General features: G+C 39.9%; 1 protein-coding gene across 1 annotated transcript; it reads right to left on the bottom strand.

Moving 5' to 3' along the window:
• Nucleotides 1–3,334: 3,334 nt before the first annotated feature.
• TMEM220 (transmembrane protein 220) lies at nucleotides 3,335–22,322 on the bottom strand (the record flags this gene model as incomplete). Its single annotated transcript, XM_079797246.1, is given in 7 exon segments — nucleotides 3,335–3,492; nucleotides 14,307–14,366; nucleotides 15,611–15,734; nucleotides 17,131–17,191; nucleotides 21,537–21,566; nucleotides 22,232–22,304; nucleotides 22,306–22,322. Coding segments are annotated over 7 exon segments (510 nt in total). The 3' UTR covers nucleotides 3,335–3,347.
• Nucleotides 22,323–22,523: the final 201 nt, after the last annotated feature.

Here is a 22,523-nt window from a genome sequence, read left to right on the forward strand (position 1 = left end):
TTACGAGGAGAATATGCTCATTGACTAGCTATGTAACTTAAAATTCATAGTAAAAAAGAAGCTCAGGTAAAGCTTTTCCTTTTAACCATCCTATGCAAATAAGCTTTGGACATTTTTTTGCTCAGAATATCCATCATATTTTTATAAGTTTGTGTTCCTATTTTGTAGACCAGAACTATCATGTTACTCCACGGGTGAATGAAGGGTGCTCCCATTCACATAAGTGATGCGTGCCTCTTGTGTGAGGCTATCAGAAGGGCCTTCAGAGAAGTATGTGGCCAGGGCAGCTGTGTGCCTGTTCCTGGGGTCTGTTTGGGCCACCAGCTAGAGCTGCATGAGGATAGACAGCAGCTAAATGAATTCACTCTTGACTCCCTTCGTAGATAAATGGGACGTGTCCAACTCAGTTGTCATACATGCTGAGGCTTATTTGCAGAAACACTAGATGGCAAATGGGGACTGTTTTCGAATGTAGAGAAGGTTTGATTCAGGGCTTAAAAACAGTAAGGGATCAACCAGTGCTGATCAACATCAGTGTGCCTGCCCAGTACCTTACCTAGGCAGTACAGGTGTATTTGTTTTCTATGGCTATCGTGACAAATTACCACAAACTTGGTGGTTTAAGTAACATATTTGTTCTCTTACAGTTCTGGAGTCAAAAGTCAGAAAGTATTTTCACTGGGCTGAGATCAAGCTGTTGTTAGGGCCGTGCTGCATTTTGCTATATAAGGTAACAGTCCTAGGTCCTAGAGATCAGGCCTGGATATCTTTGAGGGCCATTATCCAGCCTGCCTCCGAGGTGACTGTGATGTACTTCCTGCATTAACTAACTGTATAATGGTGAGGAAACAGACCCCTACATACAAGTGTGTGAAGAAAGGACTGGGGGAATATGGAGCAGGAATGTAATGTTGCTTGAAGGGATTAGGGATGGCTTGAAGAAGAAAGAAGAAAGGTTTAAATGGGTGTGGCAGTGCATTTCAAGTAAACAGAATAGCATAAGCAGAGGCCTTGAAGGATATGCTGAGTTTAGGAGAAGCAAAGTAATGATATAACGATTCACCGAAAGGTGCTGAGGTTGGGCAGGTAATAAAGCAGGAAAAGGTTAGGCTATGACTATGTGCAAAAGAGCCTTGAGTGACCAGCCCGGAGTTCAAACTTGTCACAGTGTGAGAACCCTCAGTTCCTGAGCTGGGCCGTATATGATTAGATCTGTGTTTCAGTCCAGGCAGTAGATGATGAGAGGCTTGTGTACAAAAATGACAATGGGAAGAAAGAAAATTGGGGGTGAAAAGACATGTTTTGATAGTAGAAATATTAAACTTACTAGTAATACTTCAATTGAAAAGTAGAGTTTAAAAGTAATTTCAGTAATGCTCTTTTCTAAAGGCAGTACTCTACCAAAAGTTCGTTCCTTTTATATACATACGGAGATTTAAAGGGAACTATAAATTCAAATTCACAGTGTGATGTGGGAGATGCAGATACGATGAACGTTTATCTTGGACATTTTTTTTTCAAATTGGAACATTATTGTCTTTTAAGCCCAGAATCAAGCATGACTTGGAGGATGGGTGGGTCCTATGTAGAATTTGCAAGTAAGTCCATTTCCTCATGTATGATCTTAATAATTATATAAAAAGAGGTATAAAAGCCATAATTGTTATGCAGGCTAAATGTACATTGGAACACTGAACTCCTTAAAGTAAATTTCACTTTAATGTCAACTAGATTTTTTCCCCCCTTTTACCTCATCTAAATCTTGATCAAGAATTTCTGACTATCCAGAGGCCATTGTGTAAAATAAAACACATGTATACCTCCTTTAACAAACATTTATAGAATACTTAAATTGTATTAAAGGCTATAAAAATAGAGACAAATTACCAGGCTCATTTTCACTCTCCTGAGTTATGATGGGTGCTAATACTTTTTGAGTGAAATATTTCCTGTGTCTCATGAAATAGTGTCTTGAGTAGCCCATGTGAAAAAGTTGCCATTTAAAACAGCATTGACCAGCAGAAATATAATGTGAGCCTCATAAGTCAAGTATTTTAGCAGTCACATTTAAAACAGTAAATAGAAACAGATAAAATGAACTTCCAATATGTTTTATTTACCCCAATAATATCTAAATATTTCAACATGTAATCAATATAAAAATTTTACAATTGTTATACTATATCTTTAAATTCTAGTGTATATTTTATACTTCAACCCATCCATTTGGATACTAACTTCATTGGAAATACTTGATCTATATTTAGATATAAAATTTGCAGTAGGTTCACATACTTATTCCAAGCATGCTTAAAACAAGTGTTCTAAACATTGTAAGTTTTCTAATAGCTGAATTGATATGTTCTTAAATTAAAATGGAAAGAAAACTTCATCTAGATACATTTCAAGTGCTCAGTGCCACACGTGGCTGGTGGCTACTGTGTTGGAGAGGACAGCTCTAACATGGTCTTACCCCAGGGTTACTTTTTTAAAAAATATTTTATTGATCTTTTACAGAGAGGAAGGGAGAGGGATAGAGAGTTGGAAACATCGATGAGAGAGAAACATCGATCAGCTGCCTCCTGCACACCTCCTACTGGGGATGTGCCTGCAACCAAGGTACATGCCCTTGACCGGAATGAACCTGGGACTTTTCAGTCTGCAGACTGACGCTCTATCCACTGAGCCAAACCAGTTAGGGCCCAGGGTTACTTTTGAAAATCATTTTTTTCAAATGTGTATAGACTTCAGTCTTATTTTTCATTTATAGTGTAACTAATATTGTTCCCTTTTTGGTTCCAAATTCCGTTATCTAATTTTCCTTTCTTTCCAAGACATGCTTGCTTATTTGGTTCTCATTTAATTCATGGCACTGTACAGTTAAATGTAATGAGATTAGGTCAGGGAGACAGTCCCCTCTTGAACCTCTGTTTCTGTCATATTAACCAAGCCCTGCTTCCCTGTGTTTTAATCATGTGTAGTAGTAGCCCTTTGCAAGCACTTTATAGTTTCAGAGTGCTCTCATAATATCTAGTTTGATCCTTCCAACTTTCTAAGTAGATCTCATTTTAATCCTGGGTTATAGATAAAGAAATAACCACCAGGAGGTTTTTTATATTTTCCAAGTCACATAGATAGTGAGGAAGCTGAGTTAGAATTCATATTTCTTAACTTTTTCCAACTGCCTTTTGTACTACACTGTGACAATAGGATGTCAGACCCAGACTCTTACTAGTCCCATCCAACCTTGTGTTGTACTGTAGTCAGCCTTAAAAAATTCCTGGGATTAAAAAAAAAAAATCCATGTTTATAAAAATGGAATACTCTCATTTTAAGAACAGGATTCTTCATTTCATGTAAAGGACTGTCTTGCAGTGAGCTGGCCAGGCGGCATGCATCTCCTTGTTAATATATATGTAGAGCCATGCAAGAAATGGTAAAATAGCAGTTACACTGGCAACAACCAACTGAATTCTCCCACGAATTCGCTTCCTGTAAAGACACAAAAATTATCATAAATGAAAATCCAATAAAAATTATAGATTACCTTGGAAACAAGTATAAAGATAGAATTTGGTAAAATACATCATTACTTTTTTGTATGATCCTTTCTAAAAAACACTGAACTATAACTTACTGATCTTATAAATTTATATATTCTGAATGCAAATCCTGGTTGCTTACATGTGTTGCAAATAGTTGTTCCCACTAAATGATGTCTTAGATAATTATTTGAGGAACTGAAGTGATTGACTAATTAAGCAATGTTAAAATTTATCTTCTTATGATTTTGGTGTCCTGTTAAAGAAAACTTCCCAGAGGTCTGGAAAATATTTAGTTATCTTTTCTTAAGTTTTACTGTTTTGCTTTCACATTGGATCTATAATCCACCTGGAATTGAGTTTTATAAAAGTTGTAAGGTAAGGGTTGTTTCACTTCTTTCCCTTATGCTATTCAATTGCTCCAGCATTGTTCATTGAAGACTGCCTTTCTTTGCTACCTGCAGGGCCATTGTGTCATAAGTCAAGCATCTGTGTATGGATGGATCTCTTTCTAGATTCTATTTTGTTTCATTAATTTATCCTTTTGCTAGTAATAGATTTTAGCCTATACTGCCACTGGATAATTACTTAGGTCTTCCTTATTTCAATATTTAGGTCTTCTTTAATTTCTCCTATAATATTTTATAGTTTTGTGTAGAAATATTTTGCATCTCTGCTAGATTTAGTCCTAAGGGATGTTAATTTTTTTATGTTATTATAAATGCTAACTTTGTGTTATTATTTTGTTACTTGCTGATAAAAGTACAGTTGATTTTAGTATATTGACCTAGTATCCAGCAATCATGTTAAAGTCACTTATACAAATAACTTTGTAGATTCTTTTTGATTTTCTATGTATGCCATCATGTAACCGTAAATAATAAACATTTATTTTTTCCTTCTCAGTCTTTGAGCCTTCTTTTTCTTCTTGCCTTATACTGGTTAGGACAGTAGCTAGAACAATGTTGAGTAAAGTGTCAAGAGTGACTAACCTCATCTCATCCCTGATCTCAGAGGGAAAGTTTCACCTGCTCACTATTACGTATCATGCTTTGGCATAGATACCCTTTATCATGTTACCTTCCCTTGTATGCCTATTTTCCAAGAGCTCTTACTATGAATGGATATTGAATTTTATCAAATGCTCTTTTTGTATAGATTGAGAAGATTGTTTTCTTTTATTCTGTTAATATAGAAAGCATTGTAGTTCTTTAAATATTAAAACCATCTGTTTTCCTTGAATAAACACAGCTTGGTGGTTGGGTTATATATTGCAGGATTTAATTTGCTAATGTTTTGTTTAACATTTTTCCATCTGTGGTCATAAGTGAGATTGCCATGTAATTTCCTCTTGTTTTTTGTTTTGTATTATCAATTTTAGTATCAAGAATATTCTACCCTAATAAAATGAATTGGAAAGTGTTTCTTCTTTTACTGTTCTCTGGAAGACTTCGTTGAAGTTTGACATTATTTCTTCCTTAAATGTTGGGTAGAATTCTCCAGTTATGCCATTTGGTCTAGTTTTCTTTTAGGAAAAATTATAATTATGGACTCAATTTATTTAATATTATGGGACTGTTCTGACTGATTACTTCTTGTGTCACTTTTGATAAACTGTATTTTTTAACAAATTTGTCCATTTTTGCCTACATTTTCAAATTTATTGGCAAAAAAATTGTTCATACTATCCAGTTATGAGTTTTGCAATATATATTAGATATATAGTAACGTTCTGTTTTTCATCCCTGCTATTCGTTATTTGTGCCTGTTCTTCTTTGCTCTCTTATTATTTTGCCAGGGTTTACCAATTTTATAAATTATTTCAGAGAATGAATATTTGACCTACTTAATCCTCTCTTTTATGTTGCATTTCATTGGTTTCTGCTTTTATGTTTATTTTCTTCCTGTTTCTTTAGGTTTAATTTGATGTTCTTTTTATAACTTCTTGAATTGGGGAATTCCTAAGTTTTTGGAAGCTTAGCTCATTGGTTTTGTACCCTTTTTTGTTTTTTAAATATACTTTTCTAAGCATGATTTTTAGCTGCATTCCACAAATTTTAATATATTACTCCGTTATGTTTAAAGTATCTACTAAAGTCCATGTAATTTCTTTTACCCAAATATTATTTGGTAGTGTATTTCCTAATTTCCAAGTATATAATAATTGTCTAATTATTATTTTTGTTAATGATTTCTAGCTTAATTTCTAGCTGCGGTCAAAGAACATTCTCTTACATTTTTGGGGTCTTCTTTCGTGGCTCAACATTTAATCTTTTTGTAAATATTAAATGTGTATTTGAGAAGAATGTGAATTCTGCCATTCTTGATGCTAGTGTTCTGTATACATCCATTAGGTGAAGTTTCTTATTCTGTAGCTCAAATTGTCTGTATCCTTATCGAGTTTTGTTTTGTTTTCTTGTACTATTAGTTAGTGCCTGAAAGTCTCCCAAGATGATTGTCAATTTTTCAATGTTTCTCTTTATTCTGTCAATTTTTGTTTTATCTATTTTGAGGCTATGTTATTAGTTTTACACAAATTTAGAATTCTTAACTGTCTGATATAATGGTTTATTATACTTCCTGATTTAATGAATTTTTAGTCATTAAAAAGTGTTTTTCTTTGGCATCTTAAATCCAAATAATAGGTGGTGTTGAGATCACCAGATAGCCAAAAGGAAAAAAAGATAATGTTGGATCAGTTCTTTATACAATCACACTAGGATAAATTCTAAATACAGGGTGTCCCAAAAACATGTACACACACTTTAACAGCTGATAGCTCAATTGATGCTTCTTTCTTTTCAGCCAGAGTAAGCTTTGAACAAAGGAAATTCATCCTTAAATGCTACTGGAAGTTTGAAAATGCAGTTGAAGTACGAACACTGCCTTTTATATTTACTCAAACACCTCATGTCCCCCCAAAAAGATGTATACACACTTAACAGCTGATAACTCACTTAATTTTCACTCCTTTTCAGGTTTAACTGATTTGAAATACTGCTTGAAGCCAGAGTAAACTTTGAACAGTTTATCCACTAGACTTTTTTAATTGAGATACATAAAGGATCAAGTTTATGGTACAAAACTGGCAACAGTTGATGAATTGAGGACGCACAAATACTGAGCAAAATGATTCTTGATGTTTGCTATTCCTTTGCTTTGCATTATCAGCAGTGCCTGGACCAGAATGGTCATCAGTTTGAAAACAGGCATTGACCAAAAACAATTATTCATTTCTATAGAGTTTTAAATTTAGAAAATGAACTATATATTAATAAACAGAGACTATAATCTTTCAAAGTGTGTATACACTTTGGGATACCCTTTAGATAAAAGATTTAAAGATAAAAATGAAACTATACATGTATTAGAAGAAAACTTACTATACTTTAGAAGAAAGAAAGATTTCCTATGACTCCAAATCCAAAAGCAATAAGGGAAACCATTGATATATTTGGTTACACTTAAAGCAAAGCATTTTCATGGCAAAGTAAAAGGATAAGAGACTGCAAAAGAAAAATTTCCAGCTTATATCACCAAGTGTTGATAGCCATAGTATATAAAGAGCTTCTAAAAATAGAGAATAACAACCTTAGAGAGAAACAGATTAAACCTATATTTCTCAGAGATTAACCAATATTTTATATGAAAAATGCAAATGGCTCTTAATCATATGCAAATATGCTCACCTTTGCTCATAATGCAAACTAAAACTACCCATTTCTCTCTCTAACCTGTTTGGTTCAGTGGATAGAGCGTTGGCCTGTGGACTGAAGGGTCCCAGGTTTGATTCTGGTCAAGGGCACATGCCTGGGTGGTGGGTTCAATCCCCAGTAGGGGCTGTGCAGGAGGCAGTCAATCAATGATTATCATCATTGATTTTCTCTCCCTTCCTCTCTGAAATCAATAAAAATATATTTAAAAAATAAATCTACCTATTTCTCAATTATGATTAAAAATTCAAAATTTTGACAATATACTCTTAGAATTATATTTAACACAAAAGATTGGATACTCTGGACCTATCAGCACATAACGAAAATTTGTATATACTACTGAGTGATCTTGAGCATATAGTGATGGAGAAATCAGAGAGGACATTGTATAATTCTCTAAGACAAGCAGCAATACAAATAAGTGCACATATTTGCTCTAAGAAACTATGAAAGGATAAGCCATAAAATTGAAAAAAAGTTCTACATGTAGACAAGAAGGCATAAGGTTGGGGGACTAAGAAGCTAGAGTTCTTTGAATATACTTTGTTTTGTAGATTTGACTCGGGGGCCATGTAGATACTTCCTACCTTATAAAAGAGAAACATGCAAATTGACCGCACCTTCGCTACGCCCACAGCCAATCAGAGCGAACAAGATGGCAGTTAATTGGCATATGCGGGCGCTGAGCGGCCTGGGTCCAGGAAACATCCTCCGGACCCAGGGCGCTCCTAGCCTGTAGGCCTGTGCTTAGTTCCTGAGCGGCAGGGGTCCCAGAACGCCCCCTGGCCACTTGAAGCATATGGGTGTAGGCACCAAGCCACCTGGCGGGGCGGGAACAGTTTGAGAGTAAAATACCTTTTCTGACAACTCATTGGCTAAGCTCCCTGTAGGTCACCACTTGCAGTTTTCTTGGTAATTTGGGTTACAAGAATCCAAGAAGGTGATCTAGGGTTTTTCCTCCACTCTTGAAGGAAAAAATGAAGGTCCCTTGAGGGGTCCCAGATTGGACAGACTGCAGGCTGTGCTGAGGGACAACACCCCCCTCTGCCCACCTCCCCACCATGCACGAATTTCGTGCACCGGGTCTCTAGTTATATTATGAAACAAAATATATTTTTAATAAAGTTATCCCTAGAAATGAAAGTAAAATTAACTGTATTCCCTTGTTAGGATTAGTACATAGAGTAACTATCTCAAGCAATTTGAATATACATCCCTTAGAGGGCTGTTTCAAAACAAAACTACTCCAAAAAAATCTTTAGTAATCATATTGTTATTCTACAATATGTGTTTGTATCATGGGATAAGGCAAATGAGTTATGTTGAGAATATTGGGATGAGATTTTTTTTTTTTTTTACAACAGTCTATGTGGTCTCCATTTTCGGTCCTCAGGTGTCAGGTTTCTCTCCTGCCATTGATTATTCAGCAAGTTTTTCTGTATTTTAGTTAAGATGAGATTTTTTTACATGATTAAAAGGAATTGTAAGATTGCTGATAAGGTTAAATGAAAATCTGTGTTTTTAAATTTGGATTGCTGGGATTAGTAGAAACACATAAGATATTTTTAAGTATATATGTAAAACTAGAGGCCCGGTGCATGAAATTTGAGCATGGGGGGGTGGTGTCCCTCAGCCCCACCTGCACCCTCTTGCAATCCGGGACCCCTTGGGTAGGGTCCCTAGGCCTGGCCAGCGATCAGGGCCTATTGGGGCTTTCCTTCCCCCAGCTGCCGACAGCTTGACCTGCCCTGCAGCTGGACCTGCCCCTGCCGCTGCCACTGCTTGCCATCTGTGCGGTGCTGTCCTCCTCTCCCCCGCCATTGGTCTCCTCTCTCTCCGGGCGGCAGGTGTGAGGTGCAATTGCTTGTCTGGCCTGTGTCTCCCTCTGCGGGGAGATTGCTGGCAAGCCCTGCATGCCCGCCACAGCATCGCTGGCCGGTGGCCTGGGCTTCCCTCTGGGGACGCCAGGCCGGATGGCCTGGGCCTTCCTCTGCAGGGCGAATGATTGCAGGGCCCCCAGATAGATCACCGTGCAGAGGGAGTCCCCGCCCACCTGCCGCAGTGCCGCCAGCCAGGCAGCCTGGGCCTCCCTCTTTGGGGCGATCGGTTGCGGAGCTCTCCCACTGATTGCCCCGCAGTGGGTGGCCTGGGCCTCCCTCTGCGGGGCAATGGTGGGGCCCCCTGACCAATTGCATTGCACCTGCCTTGGCTGGCCTGCTGCCAGTGCATGTCATCGTGTGGTAGTCTGGATGGTCATTCTGCTGTTTGGTCGTTCGGTTGATTTGCATATTATGCTTTTATTATTATAGATTATCTTTATATGTATAATATATATACATTACACGTAGATGAGAATTCCTTAGCTCTGTCCACTAAAAAGAATAATCGACCAATCCAGTAGCAACAAGCACTGCTTATGCCTGGATTGTGACCTCTAAATACCATTACCTACCAAAAATAACCAGGGCTTTCTTGGGAAAATGGTTGATTCCTGGTCTGGGGCTTAAAATGTACAACATTATCTTGGAACATTTTGTCATACCAAAAAGCAATCAAAGATTACTATGATTATGTCAAAAAGAACTCAGGATCCAAACCTGAATAAGTGCCACTGGTTGAAGATGAACAGCTAAAGAATCAATAAAGATGATAACTTCGATGGACTGAAAAAACATAAACTATGTTGAAACCCATGACCTTTTAATGACACTACTAATAGAACATAAACAAAACTCATTGGTCACTTTTGGAAGATGCCCAGGCATGAAAGACTCATTATTTTGATAACTGATAAATTAAGAACTCCTTTTTTTCCTTTTCCTCTTATGATCTATATCTCAAAGAATTGGTAAGTGGAAGTTTCTCTTTATAGAAGTTTTCCAACTAATAATCAAGGAATGGTATAATTAGAATAGCATCATTTTTCAACTTGAATTAATGGGCTTAGGCAATAATCACAAAGACTATTAACATTACAAAGAAACAGCTAGGCATTATGTATATTATGATGGAAGTACATAATACTAGCCATGAAGTAGTTTTGCTTAGAAGTAGCAGTAATAATACCAGAATCTGGCCAGGCCTCTAGATCTAATCACAAATTTATTGGGAATATAGAGCACAGAGGAGCAGGCATTTACAGGACAGTTGGGGAACTATAAACATTGAATGGAAAACTCAGTTTTGACAAATTTTTATTTTTTGTGTGTGATGATGGTAGAGCCATTATTTTTTAAGTGCTTTTAAGGATACTGAAATATTTACAGATAAAACAATATTTCTCGGATTTATTTCAAAATAAGTGTGGAGAGGACAGTGATATAGATGAAGCAGGACTGGACTTATATTGAAAATTGTTTAAGGTAGGTGATAGGTACATCTAATTCACTATGTTTATTAGTCTCTCTGCTTCTGTATATGTTTGAATATATTTTTTAAATATATATTATTGATTTTTTACAGAGAGGAAGGGAGAGGGACAGAGAGGTAGAAACATCGATGAGAGAAACATCGACCAGCTGCCTCCTGCACAACCCCTACTGGGGATGTGCCCGCAACCAATGTACATGCCCTTGACCGGAATCGAACCTGGGACCTTTCAGTCCACAGACCGACGCTCTATCCACTGAGCCAAACCGGTTTTGGCTATGTTTGAATATTTTAAAATAAAAAAAATGTTTAGAGAATCCAAGATCGTGGCATAAGGTATACACCTGTATGTACTGCCTCTCACAACCACACCAAAACTACAACTAAAAGACAAAACAACTATCACCCAGAACCACGGGAAAGCTGGCTGAGTAGAAGTTCTACAACTAGAAGGAAAGAAAAAAAGCGCATTGAGACCGGGTAGAATGTGAAGAGGCGCGGAAAAGCAGAGGTATGGAGGCACATGAATCGGGCTGGAGATACAAGCTCCCTACTGCTCTGAACTCCACTTTCCGGTGAGACTCTGGGGACCCAGATTCCTACAGGGAGAAGCTGGACTGTCTGGCATCAGGTTGGAAAGTGAGGGTGGCTTTCTTGCAGAGGCGCTCACAGGAATCATTGTTTACTTCACTGCGGCGCGGGGGCACGGAGATGCAGAAGGGGCTGACTGGCAGCCATCGCTGTTTGCCACATCCTAGTGATTCCCTGAGACCCCGCCCAATTTACAAACCCACTGGAGCTGTGTGCAACGGCTTTTGCATATGAATGGCCTGCCCTTTCGCAGCTTAACCTAACAAACTGCAGCTGGGTCAGACAGCTCCAAAACTTCCAAACCCCAAACAAAGAGGAGAAATCTGCAGATCTCCCTGTAACTCCAGCTGGGTGGCCTCAGACAGTAGCTGACTTGCCCCTCCTGGGAGATCCAGGAGCCAATGTACCTAGTGGCCAGTGTGAGACAATACCAGATTTCAACTCCTTACATCCATAAGTGACACACTCAAGAGGCAGACTCAGTAGGCACCAAAGCCCCACTAAAGCAAGTCCTATCCCTTAAGGGTGTATCCAGCTCAGCAGTTCTACCATTATAGACACAGCTGATCCTCACAGCCAATTGGCCTGGAGGTCAATTCCTCCCAGGGTATCAATAGCAATCAAGGCTTAACTACAACAAGACTGAGCACCCAGCCCACAAAGGGGTGCACCAAGAGTGTCCACCGCAGGTGATAGGGGAGGCTGAGCCACTGGGCTCTATAGGTCACCTACCACACAAAGCCACTCCATCAAAAAAGGGAAGCAGCCAAAATGCGGATACAAGGAAACATGTCACGAATGGAGGAAAGCTAACTATTGGATATAGAGTTCAAAACCACAGTTATAAGGTTATTCAAGAATCTTCTAGAAACCTCTGAGGAACTTAGAGAGACCTTCAAGGATCTTAATGAGAATGCCAAAAAAATGGAAAAGGACCGGTCAGAAATTAAGCATACACTGTCTGAAATAAAGAATAATATATAGAAATTCAACAGTAGACTAGAGGACCCTAAGAATCAAACAAAAGATTTGAAATATGAGGAAGCAAAAAACACCCAACCAAAAAGACAAAAAAAAAAAGAATCCAAAAATATGAAGATAGTTTAAGGAGCCTCTGGGACAACTTCAAGCGTACCAACACCTGAATTATGAAGGTGCAAGAAGAGAGAGAGCAAAATATTGAAAACCTATTAGAAAAAATAATGACAGAAAACTTTCCCTACCTGGTGAAAGAAATAGACTTACAAGTCCAGGAAGCACAGAGAACCCCAAACAAGAGGAATCCAAAGAGGACCACACCAAGACACATCATAATTAAAATGCCAAGGGCAAAAGACAAAGAGAATCTTGAAAGCAGCAAGAGAAAAATAGTTAGTTACCTACAAGGGAGTACCCATACGACTGTCAGCTGATTTCTCAACAGAAACTATGCAGGCCAGAAGGGAGTGGCAAGAAATATTCAAGTCCAGCACGAACCTACAACCTAGATTACTCTACCCAGCAAAGTTATCATTCAGAATTGAAGGTCAGATAAAGAGCTTCACAGACAAGAAAAAGCTAAAGGAGTTCATCACCACCAAACCAGGATTATATGAAATGCTGAAGGGTATTCTTTAAGAAGAGGAAGAAGAAGAAAAAGGTAAAGATAACAATTATGAACAACAAAGTGACAACAAATACATATCTATCAACAAGTGAATCTAAAAATCAAGTGAATAAAAAATCTGATGAACAAAATAAACTGGTGAATATAATAGAATCAGGGGCATAGAAATGGAGTTGACTGACAATTCTCGGGGAAGGAGATGTGAGGGGTGTGGGAAGAGATTGGACAAAAATCTTACACCTATGGCCCTGACCAGTTTGGCTCAGTGGATAGATCATTGGCCTGCGGACTGAAAGGTCCCAGGTTCGATTCCGGTCAAGGGCATATACCTTGGTTGCGGGTACATCCCCAGTAGGAGGTGTATAGGAGACAGCTGATCGATGTTTCCCTCTCATCGATGTTTCTAACTCTGTCCCTCTCCCTTCCTCTCTGTAAAAAAATTAATAAAAATATGTTTTGTTTTTTTTTAAAATCTTACACCTATGGACGAGGACAGTGGCGGGAGGTAAGGGCATGGAGTGGGGGGGGATCGGATGGAGGGGAGCTATGGGGGGGAAAAAGGAACATCTGTAATAATCTGAACAATAAAGATTTATTTTAAAAAATGTTTAATCACCAACAAGTCCTTTTTCTGTAATGCTGCCCTTAAAGTCTACTTTTTAAAATTGATGTACTAACTTTCATTTGATTGGTATTTGGATCGTGTATTTTTTCCATCTTTTGACTTTCAATCTTTCTGTATCTATATACTTAAGGGGTGAATTTTATAAGTAGTGTTTAGTGGGTTTATAATCTTTTTATCCACATTGAAAATCTTAAACTTTTAATTGGAATATTTAGAACATTTACATTTAACGTGATTTCTCATATACTTGGGTTTCTCTAAACATCTGCTTCCTATTTTCCCCATCTGTTCTATCTTTTTCCCTTCTCTTTTCCTGCCTTCAATAATCATTCTTTTATTTTAGTGGTTACCCTAAGGATTACCACATGAATTCTTGACTTATCAAAGTCTAATATAAATTGGTATTACTTCCTAGATAATTTAAGGATCTTAGAATACTATACCTTCATTTATCCCCTTCTAACATATGCTATGCTTGTCGTGCATTTTTATTCTTTATATGTTTAAGCCCACAAAATACTATTACTGTTTTATAAAGTTAATATTCATTTATATGTACTCACACTTTTTAAAAATTTGCTCTTCATTCTTTCCTAAATCTCCAAGCTTCCTTCTGAGATCATTTTTCCTTCTTTCTGAAGAACACCCTTTACGCTAGCAACTCCATATGATTACACTGGGCCATGTAGGAAACTGGTATTCCTGATTAATGATCATGAAACTTTGAATCAACTATTAGCTTTCCTTAGGGAAGGAAATTTTTATTTCAAAAGATAACTGTTTTTATTTGTGTTTCAATATTCTCACTAACCTACTTGAACTGATCAACCTTGAACACATCTGATTTGAAAACTTACTTTGGTAAATTGTGGCATAGGCTCATCCATGCTATGATAAGCACCAGACCAAACAGCTCCCTATAAAAGAACATACATTTCATCTTTGTGACATGGCCGCAAGTGAGATGCATATCACCTCATTATTTTCATGACACATGATTTCTGCTTGTTGAATGGCTTCCCCCAAGATATATAGCATCTATATAATATTTTTCAAGTCTGGTATGATTTAAAAATTTACTTTTTTCTCCGTTTAAATTCCTATGTAAAAATAAATTCCATTTTATTAAGCAGATATGAACTTCATGGCTGTACCCCAGCTTAGAAGTGAACAACAAAACCAATAAAACAGAACCACAGCTAAATCACTTCATGTCACTGGGTAGAATACTACAACCAAGAAAATTTCAACTTGATCAGGTATTCTTTTTACATTGTCTTAGAGTGCGCGGTGTTAGGTTGAGCACAAATGGTTTGAGCACATGTTGCAGAGATCAGGCCACATCTTTGTGAAGATAAATGATTTGTAGTGAGCCAGACTAATGCTAGAAATAAATGTTAAAAGCGCTTGTTTTTTTTGTTGTTGTTTTTTCTTTCAGAGAGTAGAAAATATTTGTATTTGGCCATAGTACCACTGGAAACCCCACTTTGAGTTCGCCATACCTTGTAGGCATCAAGTTGGTGGAGGTGATTCAACTCATTTGGTTTACATTCCCACTGACTGACCCAACCTGATCCAGTTTTCCAAGGACTAGGACCTATAACGTAGCAGTACTTCACCAGTGATACTAAAAGGTCTCTAAAATCTTCGTATTGCAGATGTTAGCAGTGGGATAAAAAGTAAAGGAATCTGGCTGTTAGGCCAGGAGGGAGGCAGCAAAGGGCGAGTTGATAAGAATGAATGCCCGTGACAAAGGGAGATGCCATGAGATATACCGGGCCAAGCGGAACCAGGTTGACCTCTGAGGTGGCTGGTCACACTTGTAGATAAGAGTTTGGCTTGACCCAGAACTGAATCAGTGCTGACGGAGTTTTCACCTGATTAGACTGGACTATTATCTTTGCTCATTGTAAGGGGCCAAGGTCCACTGCCTGATGGTAATGTAATATGCAGTGCTGCCTGGGAAGTGATCATGAAGTGGTCTAGATGGTGCTAGGTTTAAGTACTGGTTCCATCATTTCTTCATTTTCTTCAACTTGTAATGGAGATTATACCTTCCCTGCTTTTCATAGTGTAGTTTGAGATATGCACAAATAAGGGGTTGAGAAGGATCATGTTTTCTCCTTCCCACTTCTCCCAGAGAGCAAAGGTCAGTGCTCACCTGCCTTCTTCCTCGTGTAAGATGTTCCACTGTGTATAAAACATGAGGTAGTATGCCAAGGTGGCAGCATACACCACACAAAGGAGCGCGTGGACTGCTGAGACACTCTTCCAAATGAGGTTACCTGAAAACCAATCACGGAATCACATTCCAGAGAAAAATGGTCTGTGTGTGCTTTGCTGTTGTCTGCTTTCAGACCAAGCATTCAGGATAGGTTGGGTTTGGTTTGGTTTGGTTTGTTTTTGAGGGACATCATGGAAGTTAAAGCCGTAATTATAAACTTAGATGGACATTTATTATTTTTGTTGCCCAGCACTCCTTTTTCTGTGATGACTACCCTAATTTTCCTTGAAAATCCATCCTTCCCACACCCCAGCCATATGGACCTAAGCTAGGTCAGTCAATATGTTTCATTCAAGCTCAGAATGAACAGGTGACAAATCAGGGCCAACAACTCAATTCTTGAGACGCCTGTGACTACATCAGGGAAGTCGGTTCTATCTTCTGTGGGACTTAGTGTCGTGAAGATGTGAACTTGGCACTGCTGGCTACTACGTGGGGCCCAAGACTGAAGTCAGTGCAATCGATGGAACTGAGAGTAGAGAAGTTTGAATTCTAAGCCCAGTGCCCGAAGCTAGCACCCTTTGCCTTGCAAGTAAAGTATCCCAGTACATCTACTTTTAGCTTGGAGCCCATTCGAGTTTAGTTTTTTTTCCTTGCTTGCAATGACTGGAGCCCTAACACACTTTAACCTTTTGCACTCGGATGTCGAGTGTGACTCGACACGGTTAGCATCGAGATTAAAATTACTCTTTGAATGTATCAATAATTTGAAATATAAAAAAATCCAAATAAATAAGTTTGTATGAAAAGAAACTCCAGTTTTTTATTCTACTGCCGCGCTTTGTAAAATCTGGGGCATTTAAAAAATTAAATCCTGAGTAGAATAAAGGAATCGAGAAAAAAGCAAGCGAGTGCAAAGGGTTAAAGTATAGACAGGAAAAAAAAAAAAAAGATATAGACAGAGCTCTAGGGGCTTATACAAGGAGCCCATGCACCTGGGGACAGGAGTTTTCCCCACCCAGGTGAGACTCAGTTTTTATTCTGAGGCCCTGAGAACTCCCAAGTCCTACGAGTAGAAGCGGTTTTAAAGAAAGTAAAGAATAACTTGCACGATAATATTCCCCATTAATAAGAAAATGATAGTCAATAATGTATTTTTTTTCCTAAGGCACTGCTTTATAGTATACAATTGTCCAACTTAAGGTTTGTTGAGAGTTTTTAGGGCCATAAAAGGCAAGCAGCTACGTTTTGCCCACAATTGAGGAAGGTGCCCTATGGGCAATACAAACCAGCTATTTTGAGTCAATTATGTACATGTATACCCACCTGGGATAGATATATATGTAAGGAGTCTACGAAGCAGGTTACAGAGTAAATATATGGTAAAACTCTGTTTTTCATTGATTAATTCACAAGCACTTTTTTAAGTATCCCCATTCAGACTCTAAGGTTCATACCTGTGACAAGAGGGTTAAGTCCAACAAGCAAGGTCAGCACTGCAGGAATCATATACATAATCTGTTAGCACAGAGAGAGGAAGTCACTTGGGTTAAGTATTGAAGTCAAGAAAGACATCAGTGGCCATCACAGTCCACGATTTACCGTAGGTTTCAGTGGTAACCTCTGTTTTTATGGCACTTACCATGTCAGGTTGTAATGTTATCTGCCTTCCTTGTAGATCGTAGGCTATTCCAGGAAAGGCGTATTCATTTTTCAGCTCTGGCATTGAGCAGAGTCTGGATCTAAGACACACTGACCTCCTAATCTCTCCCAAGCAACATCCATGCCCAAATGGCCCTTCCCCACTTGCATTAAAGAAAATGCTCTTTGACAAGTAGGGCAGGAGGAGCCACAATCAGCTAGGTGGCCCTGCTGGGTCTGGCACCATGGACTATCCAGCCCAACATTCCATCTCTGCTTTTGAGACCAGAGAAAGTTCTCTAACAGTCGATCAGATGTGCCCAGGCTCTTCATCTTAGAAACTGATGATAAGTTGGTTTGGAGTTTGGAAGACTGGCCCTGAAGGGGCCTCATTCATAGCAAGCAGACCTGCTATTGCATGTGTGCTGTGGGAAGAGGGCAAGTAAGGAGATGGTGGGTTTATAAGAAATGTGGTCTTTCCCAGGACAAGGAGATGGTGGGTGTATAAAAACATGGGTTTTCCCAGAAACATAGTTGCTTCCCTGCATAAACTAAATAAACGTTTAGTTTATTTAGAAGTTGTCAGAGCTGTACGTTTTAAGTGATTTGCTGACACTAAAAACATGTCTGTCTGGAACCTGGAGAGAGAGCGTCTAGATTATACGGATTCTGTTTGTCTTTCCTACTCCCTCCCTAATGATTACTGGTGTATTAGCCAATGTAGGCAGGTCATCTCTCACAGGTGGGCAGTCATGCTGAGGGCTAGCCCAGTGCTTCCCATACTTTAATGTGCATGTGAATTACCTGGAAATCTTATTAAAATGTAGGTCTGATTCTAAGTTCTGGGGTAGGCCCCAAGATTCTGCTTCTCTAATTAGCTCCCAGGGGAGGTGCTGCTGCTGTGTGTTCCAAAGACCACACTTAGAGCAGTGAGGGGTCGGTTTTCCCACTCTGAAAAACCACATGGCTTAGCCACCGAGAGGGAGAGAAACTGAACACACACAGGCCGTACAGTATTTCATTGTGCTTTCTATAAGAAATGTTTGGCAGAGATTTTTAAAATGTGTACTCAAATATATCATGTTTTTGTGACTAACAGAGTAAAGTAAGATCTTATTTCAGTATATGGTAAACATATGAACAAAGTAACCCTTAAAATTAAGTAATGGCTTCCCATGGCCATTGTGCCATGTTAATCCTCACTTGTTATTTTCTCTGTCTTGAATGAGATTTTTGGAGGGCAGAGAGACTAAAAATAACTGTTTTTAGTAACAAGTAAAAACAAAGCACAGTATAAATAATAACTCAGTAGAACCCATTTTAATAGTCTTTTTCTGTTGGTGGATTTTTTAAACTAAGGCATCATACTATTTATTCACAATATTTAGTTTAATTCAGCCTATCATCATTGAGTCCCTTGGCAGTCATTCCTAATACCGCCTCCCTTGTTCCCTTGCCACTGTAAGAATGGAAACGCCTGCTTGTTTTCCCAGCCCCTTTTGGCAGCAAGGGGTGATCACATTCCAGCACTGAAATGGAAAGTCTAGGGCAAAGCTGATGCTTAAAGTACTTAACAACCAATATGCATGGATGCTGACTAGTCAGAATGGATCCCAGCCCATAAGCCATATTTGGGTGTACAAACTAAATAGCCTGCCTGAGGGCTCCTTGAGAAACATTTCTTCCCAGATAAAAGGGCAGAAAGCACAGGACAAACACTCCTTTTGCTCTTGCCTTGTTTCTTCCTACATGGGATGCTCTTGTCTGGGGATGAGGTGTTGGGAGTCACAGCAGCCATTCTGTAAACATGAGAGGGTGTAGCACACATTGAGGAGCAGACAAGAGACAGAAAGCCCAGGCCCTTGATGATGCTGTTGACCATTAAGTAGCTGCCTCTGAACTTCTTTTAAGTGAGAAATTCTTTATTGTTATAAACTGATGCTAGTCAGGATTTCTATGATTTTCACCTGCGTGTATCTTGATACAAGTATGCTTCATGAGTAAAATGAAGTAGGGAACATAGAAATGAGGAAGGTGCAGTACAAGCCCCAGGGCCCAATAGCATAGTATTGATCTGTGCATGCATTTATTCTTTCATTTATTCAAGAGTCAATAAGAGAAGGACTGCTATAAGAAGGCACTATGTTAGGCTGCCTGAGGACACCAAGAAGAAGGTACTGGCCCCTCTCCTCCTGGGAGTTGGTACGTAGAGAGTCAACTCCAATGCAAAGAAAAATGCATAGTGCTACAATAAAGGCTCAAAGGAGGAGGGCTGGAACCTACAGGAAAGGAAGAGAATTTTGGGGTAAGTTAGACTTTGAAGCTTGAGTAGAGTATGACATGCAGGAATTTTAGGCGCAAGGCACAGTAACTATTATAGGTGGACTGGGCTTCCAAGACCAAGCTGAAAGGTGGGTTGAGGCCAAATTGTGATGGGCCTTGAATGCCAAGTTGGAGTTTCAACTTAGACATCTTGAGAAACGACAAAAGTTTTCTAAGTAGGAAGCAAAACTTAGAAAGTGTTTTCAGTAGAAGAGATTAGAGGCAGCTAGAAGAATTAGGAAGATATTATGAGGGTCCGTGTGGGAGGTAATGGAGACTAAACTGGGAATGAGGGAGGACGTCTGTGGGGACATGGTGTTTATTATTCATATTATGGCATCTAAGCATGAAATGAGCTAAAATGTACAGGTTCTGTACAGATAAGCAATTAGACTTACACTGGGTTTTCTGTTGCTGGATTGCTTTGTTTGTTTTACAACAGAGAAATGTTTGAGATGACAGGTTTTGAGCAAGGATGACTCAGAGAATGATTCTGCTGATAACAGAGATTGATGAGTCATAAAGAGGAGTGGGCTTCAGTGGAAAGATGCTGGGTAGGGCCTTGCGTCTATTTGAGGACCCAGTGTGACATACAGGTGAGTATATCTAGCAGTCTTTTGTACTTTCACCATTAGCTGCATATTTGAGACTTGTCTGCAGAGAAATAATATTTGGAACTCAGGATGCAGGCTAGAATGCTGAAGAAGAGGCAATTTTATTTGATGCAGGGACATGTGAATCTGGACAATATGAGAATATAGTTCTGCTGAAACCGGTTTGGCTCAATGGATAGAGCGTCGGTCTGCGGACTGAAAGGTCCCAGGTTCGATGTACATTGGCTGCGGGGCACATCCCTGGTAGGGGGTGTGCAGGAGGCAGCTGGTCGATGATTCTCTCTCATCGATGTTTCTAGCTCTCTATCCCTCTCCCTTCCTCTCTGTAAAAAATCAAATATATATATATATAGTATATATATATATATATATATATATCTCAATAATATACATATATATATATTAAAAAAAGAGAATATAGTTCTGCACTAAAAAACTGACTTAGAATTTTTCATTATAATTCCAAATGCTTTCACTTGTTGCTAATCTGTACATGGTTGACATTATTCCAAAGCCTAAAATCATCTCATCAGTGATATTGTAGTCTTATATATATGTATTGAAAGAAAACTGGGCATAATCTAGATATTTCAGAAAATGTGTGGAATGATTCCCCCTCTCTACCCGCCCCCCCAAATGGTTTAGAGCAGTGGTTCTCAACCTTCCTAATGCCGCGACCCTTTAATACAGTTCCTCATGTTGTGGTGACCCCCAACCATAAAATTATTTTTGTTGCTACTTCATAACTGTAATTTTGCTACCGTTATGAATCATAATGTAAATATCTGATATGCAGGATGTCTTAGTGAAGGGGTCGCGGACCCACAGGTTGAGAACCGCTGGTTAGAGACTGGTTCAATGTATACTGTAGGTGTATGGCTTTAGTTATTTCCTATAAATATAATGTACTGAACTAGCACAAACCTTAAGCCTGCCTTTTCTGTTAAATGTTTGTTGGAGTCTCTGGGTAGAACTCAGAAAGAGTGGTTCAGTTGACCTTGAGAGTTCTCCTCTGTGTCAAAAAAGTGTCCTCAGTTGGACCATTTTATTCAAAGGGGATACTGCTGGAAGACCCCTATGTCTCTGGGAAATTCCGAGTTCACACACCGTACCTTATTACTTGGACCCATTTTCCCCCCTAATATTTTAGGGGAAAGAGCTTACAAAGGATTTGATTTCTACATATGTAAGTGCACAACGGGGAGGAGGTGGTAGCAAATAGATAATATTGTGTGTTTGCTGCAATCCACAGCTCTTTCAGATGGGGGACAGCAGCTCATACTCACCATCCAGAGTTCTGCGTCTGGATCATTCACCTGGAATTCAAAACATCAGACATACTGTCAGGTTCCAGTCTCAGGTCTGCTCTTGGATTAGTCTGTCATTTGTTGCCTGGCAAAACGCTGCAACAGGCACCCAGTGGGCACTCATTTACATATTCTGGTTTGAACAGGAGGAAGACACAGCCTGGCATATCACAGTGGGCGGAGGGCCCTTCTGGCTGAGCACAGCACAGCGGGTGGTCTGCAATCCATTCAGGCTTTGAACCCCCAAAGAAGAGCAACCTAGAAGGAGTATTGTTCCGGGCGGGCCCTCGCATCTCAAGGAACCAGGAGAGCTATGAGGAGGGGACGGTAGGGGCTTGAAGGCCTCGTCGTGCTCTAAAGGGTTTTTTTTCCCAGGTCCTGAATTCGGTTCAGTCTCATCCACTGGTCGGATATTAAGGAAAGCGCCGGGCCTGCTTCTGCTAAGAAGTGACACCAGCATTTGAACAAGAGAGGGGTGGGATGCTGTCATAGTAACAAACGTACCCCTTAGGTAGGGGAGGCCTAGGCCCTAGCGGGTTCTGGAAGCATAACACCCAATCCCCGTTGGTCTACACGGCAGGCAGGCCGACCCGGCCAGGAACCTGGAGCCCTCTCCCACCGCCCGCCGCCCGCCGCCCGCCGCCCGCCGCCCGCCTCCGGGGCCGGGGGCTGACCTGTACCAAGGCCGCCAGCGCGAAGAAGGCTGCCATCAGCACATTGCAGGCCCTCCACAGGACGGGCTCCCACCCGGCCTGCGGGCGCCATAGCTGAGCTGGAGCGATCGGCGAGTCTAGGGCGCCGGGGGCGGGGGCCAGAGTGATGGGCGGGGCAGCGGGCGCCATGGGCGGGGCCGGGCGACGGGCGGGGCAGCGGGCGCCATGGGCGGGGCCGCGGGAGATGGACTAGCCCTGCCTGGCCAGGTCCAGGGATCAGCAGGGCTGCAGGTGCCCCCGTGCATCGGTGGGG

The sequence above is a fragment of the Cnephaeus nilssonii genome (genome assembly GCF_951640355.1).
Source record: "Cnephaeus nilssonii genome assembly, chromosome: 19".
Taxonomy (NCBI): Eukaryota; Metazoa; Chordata; class Mammalia; order Chiroptera; family Vespertilionidae; genus Cnephaeus; species Cnephaeus nilssonii.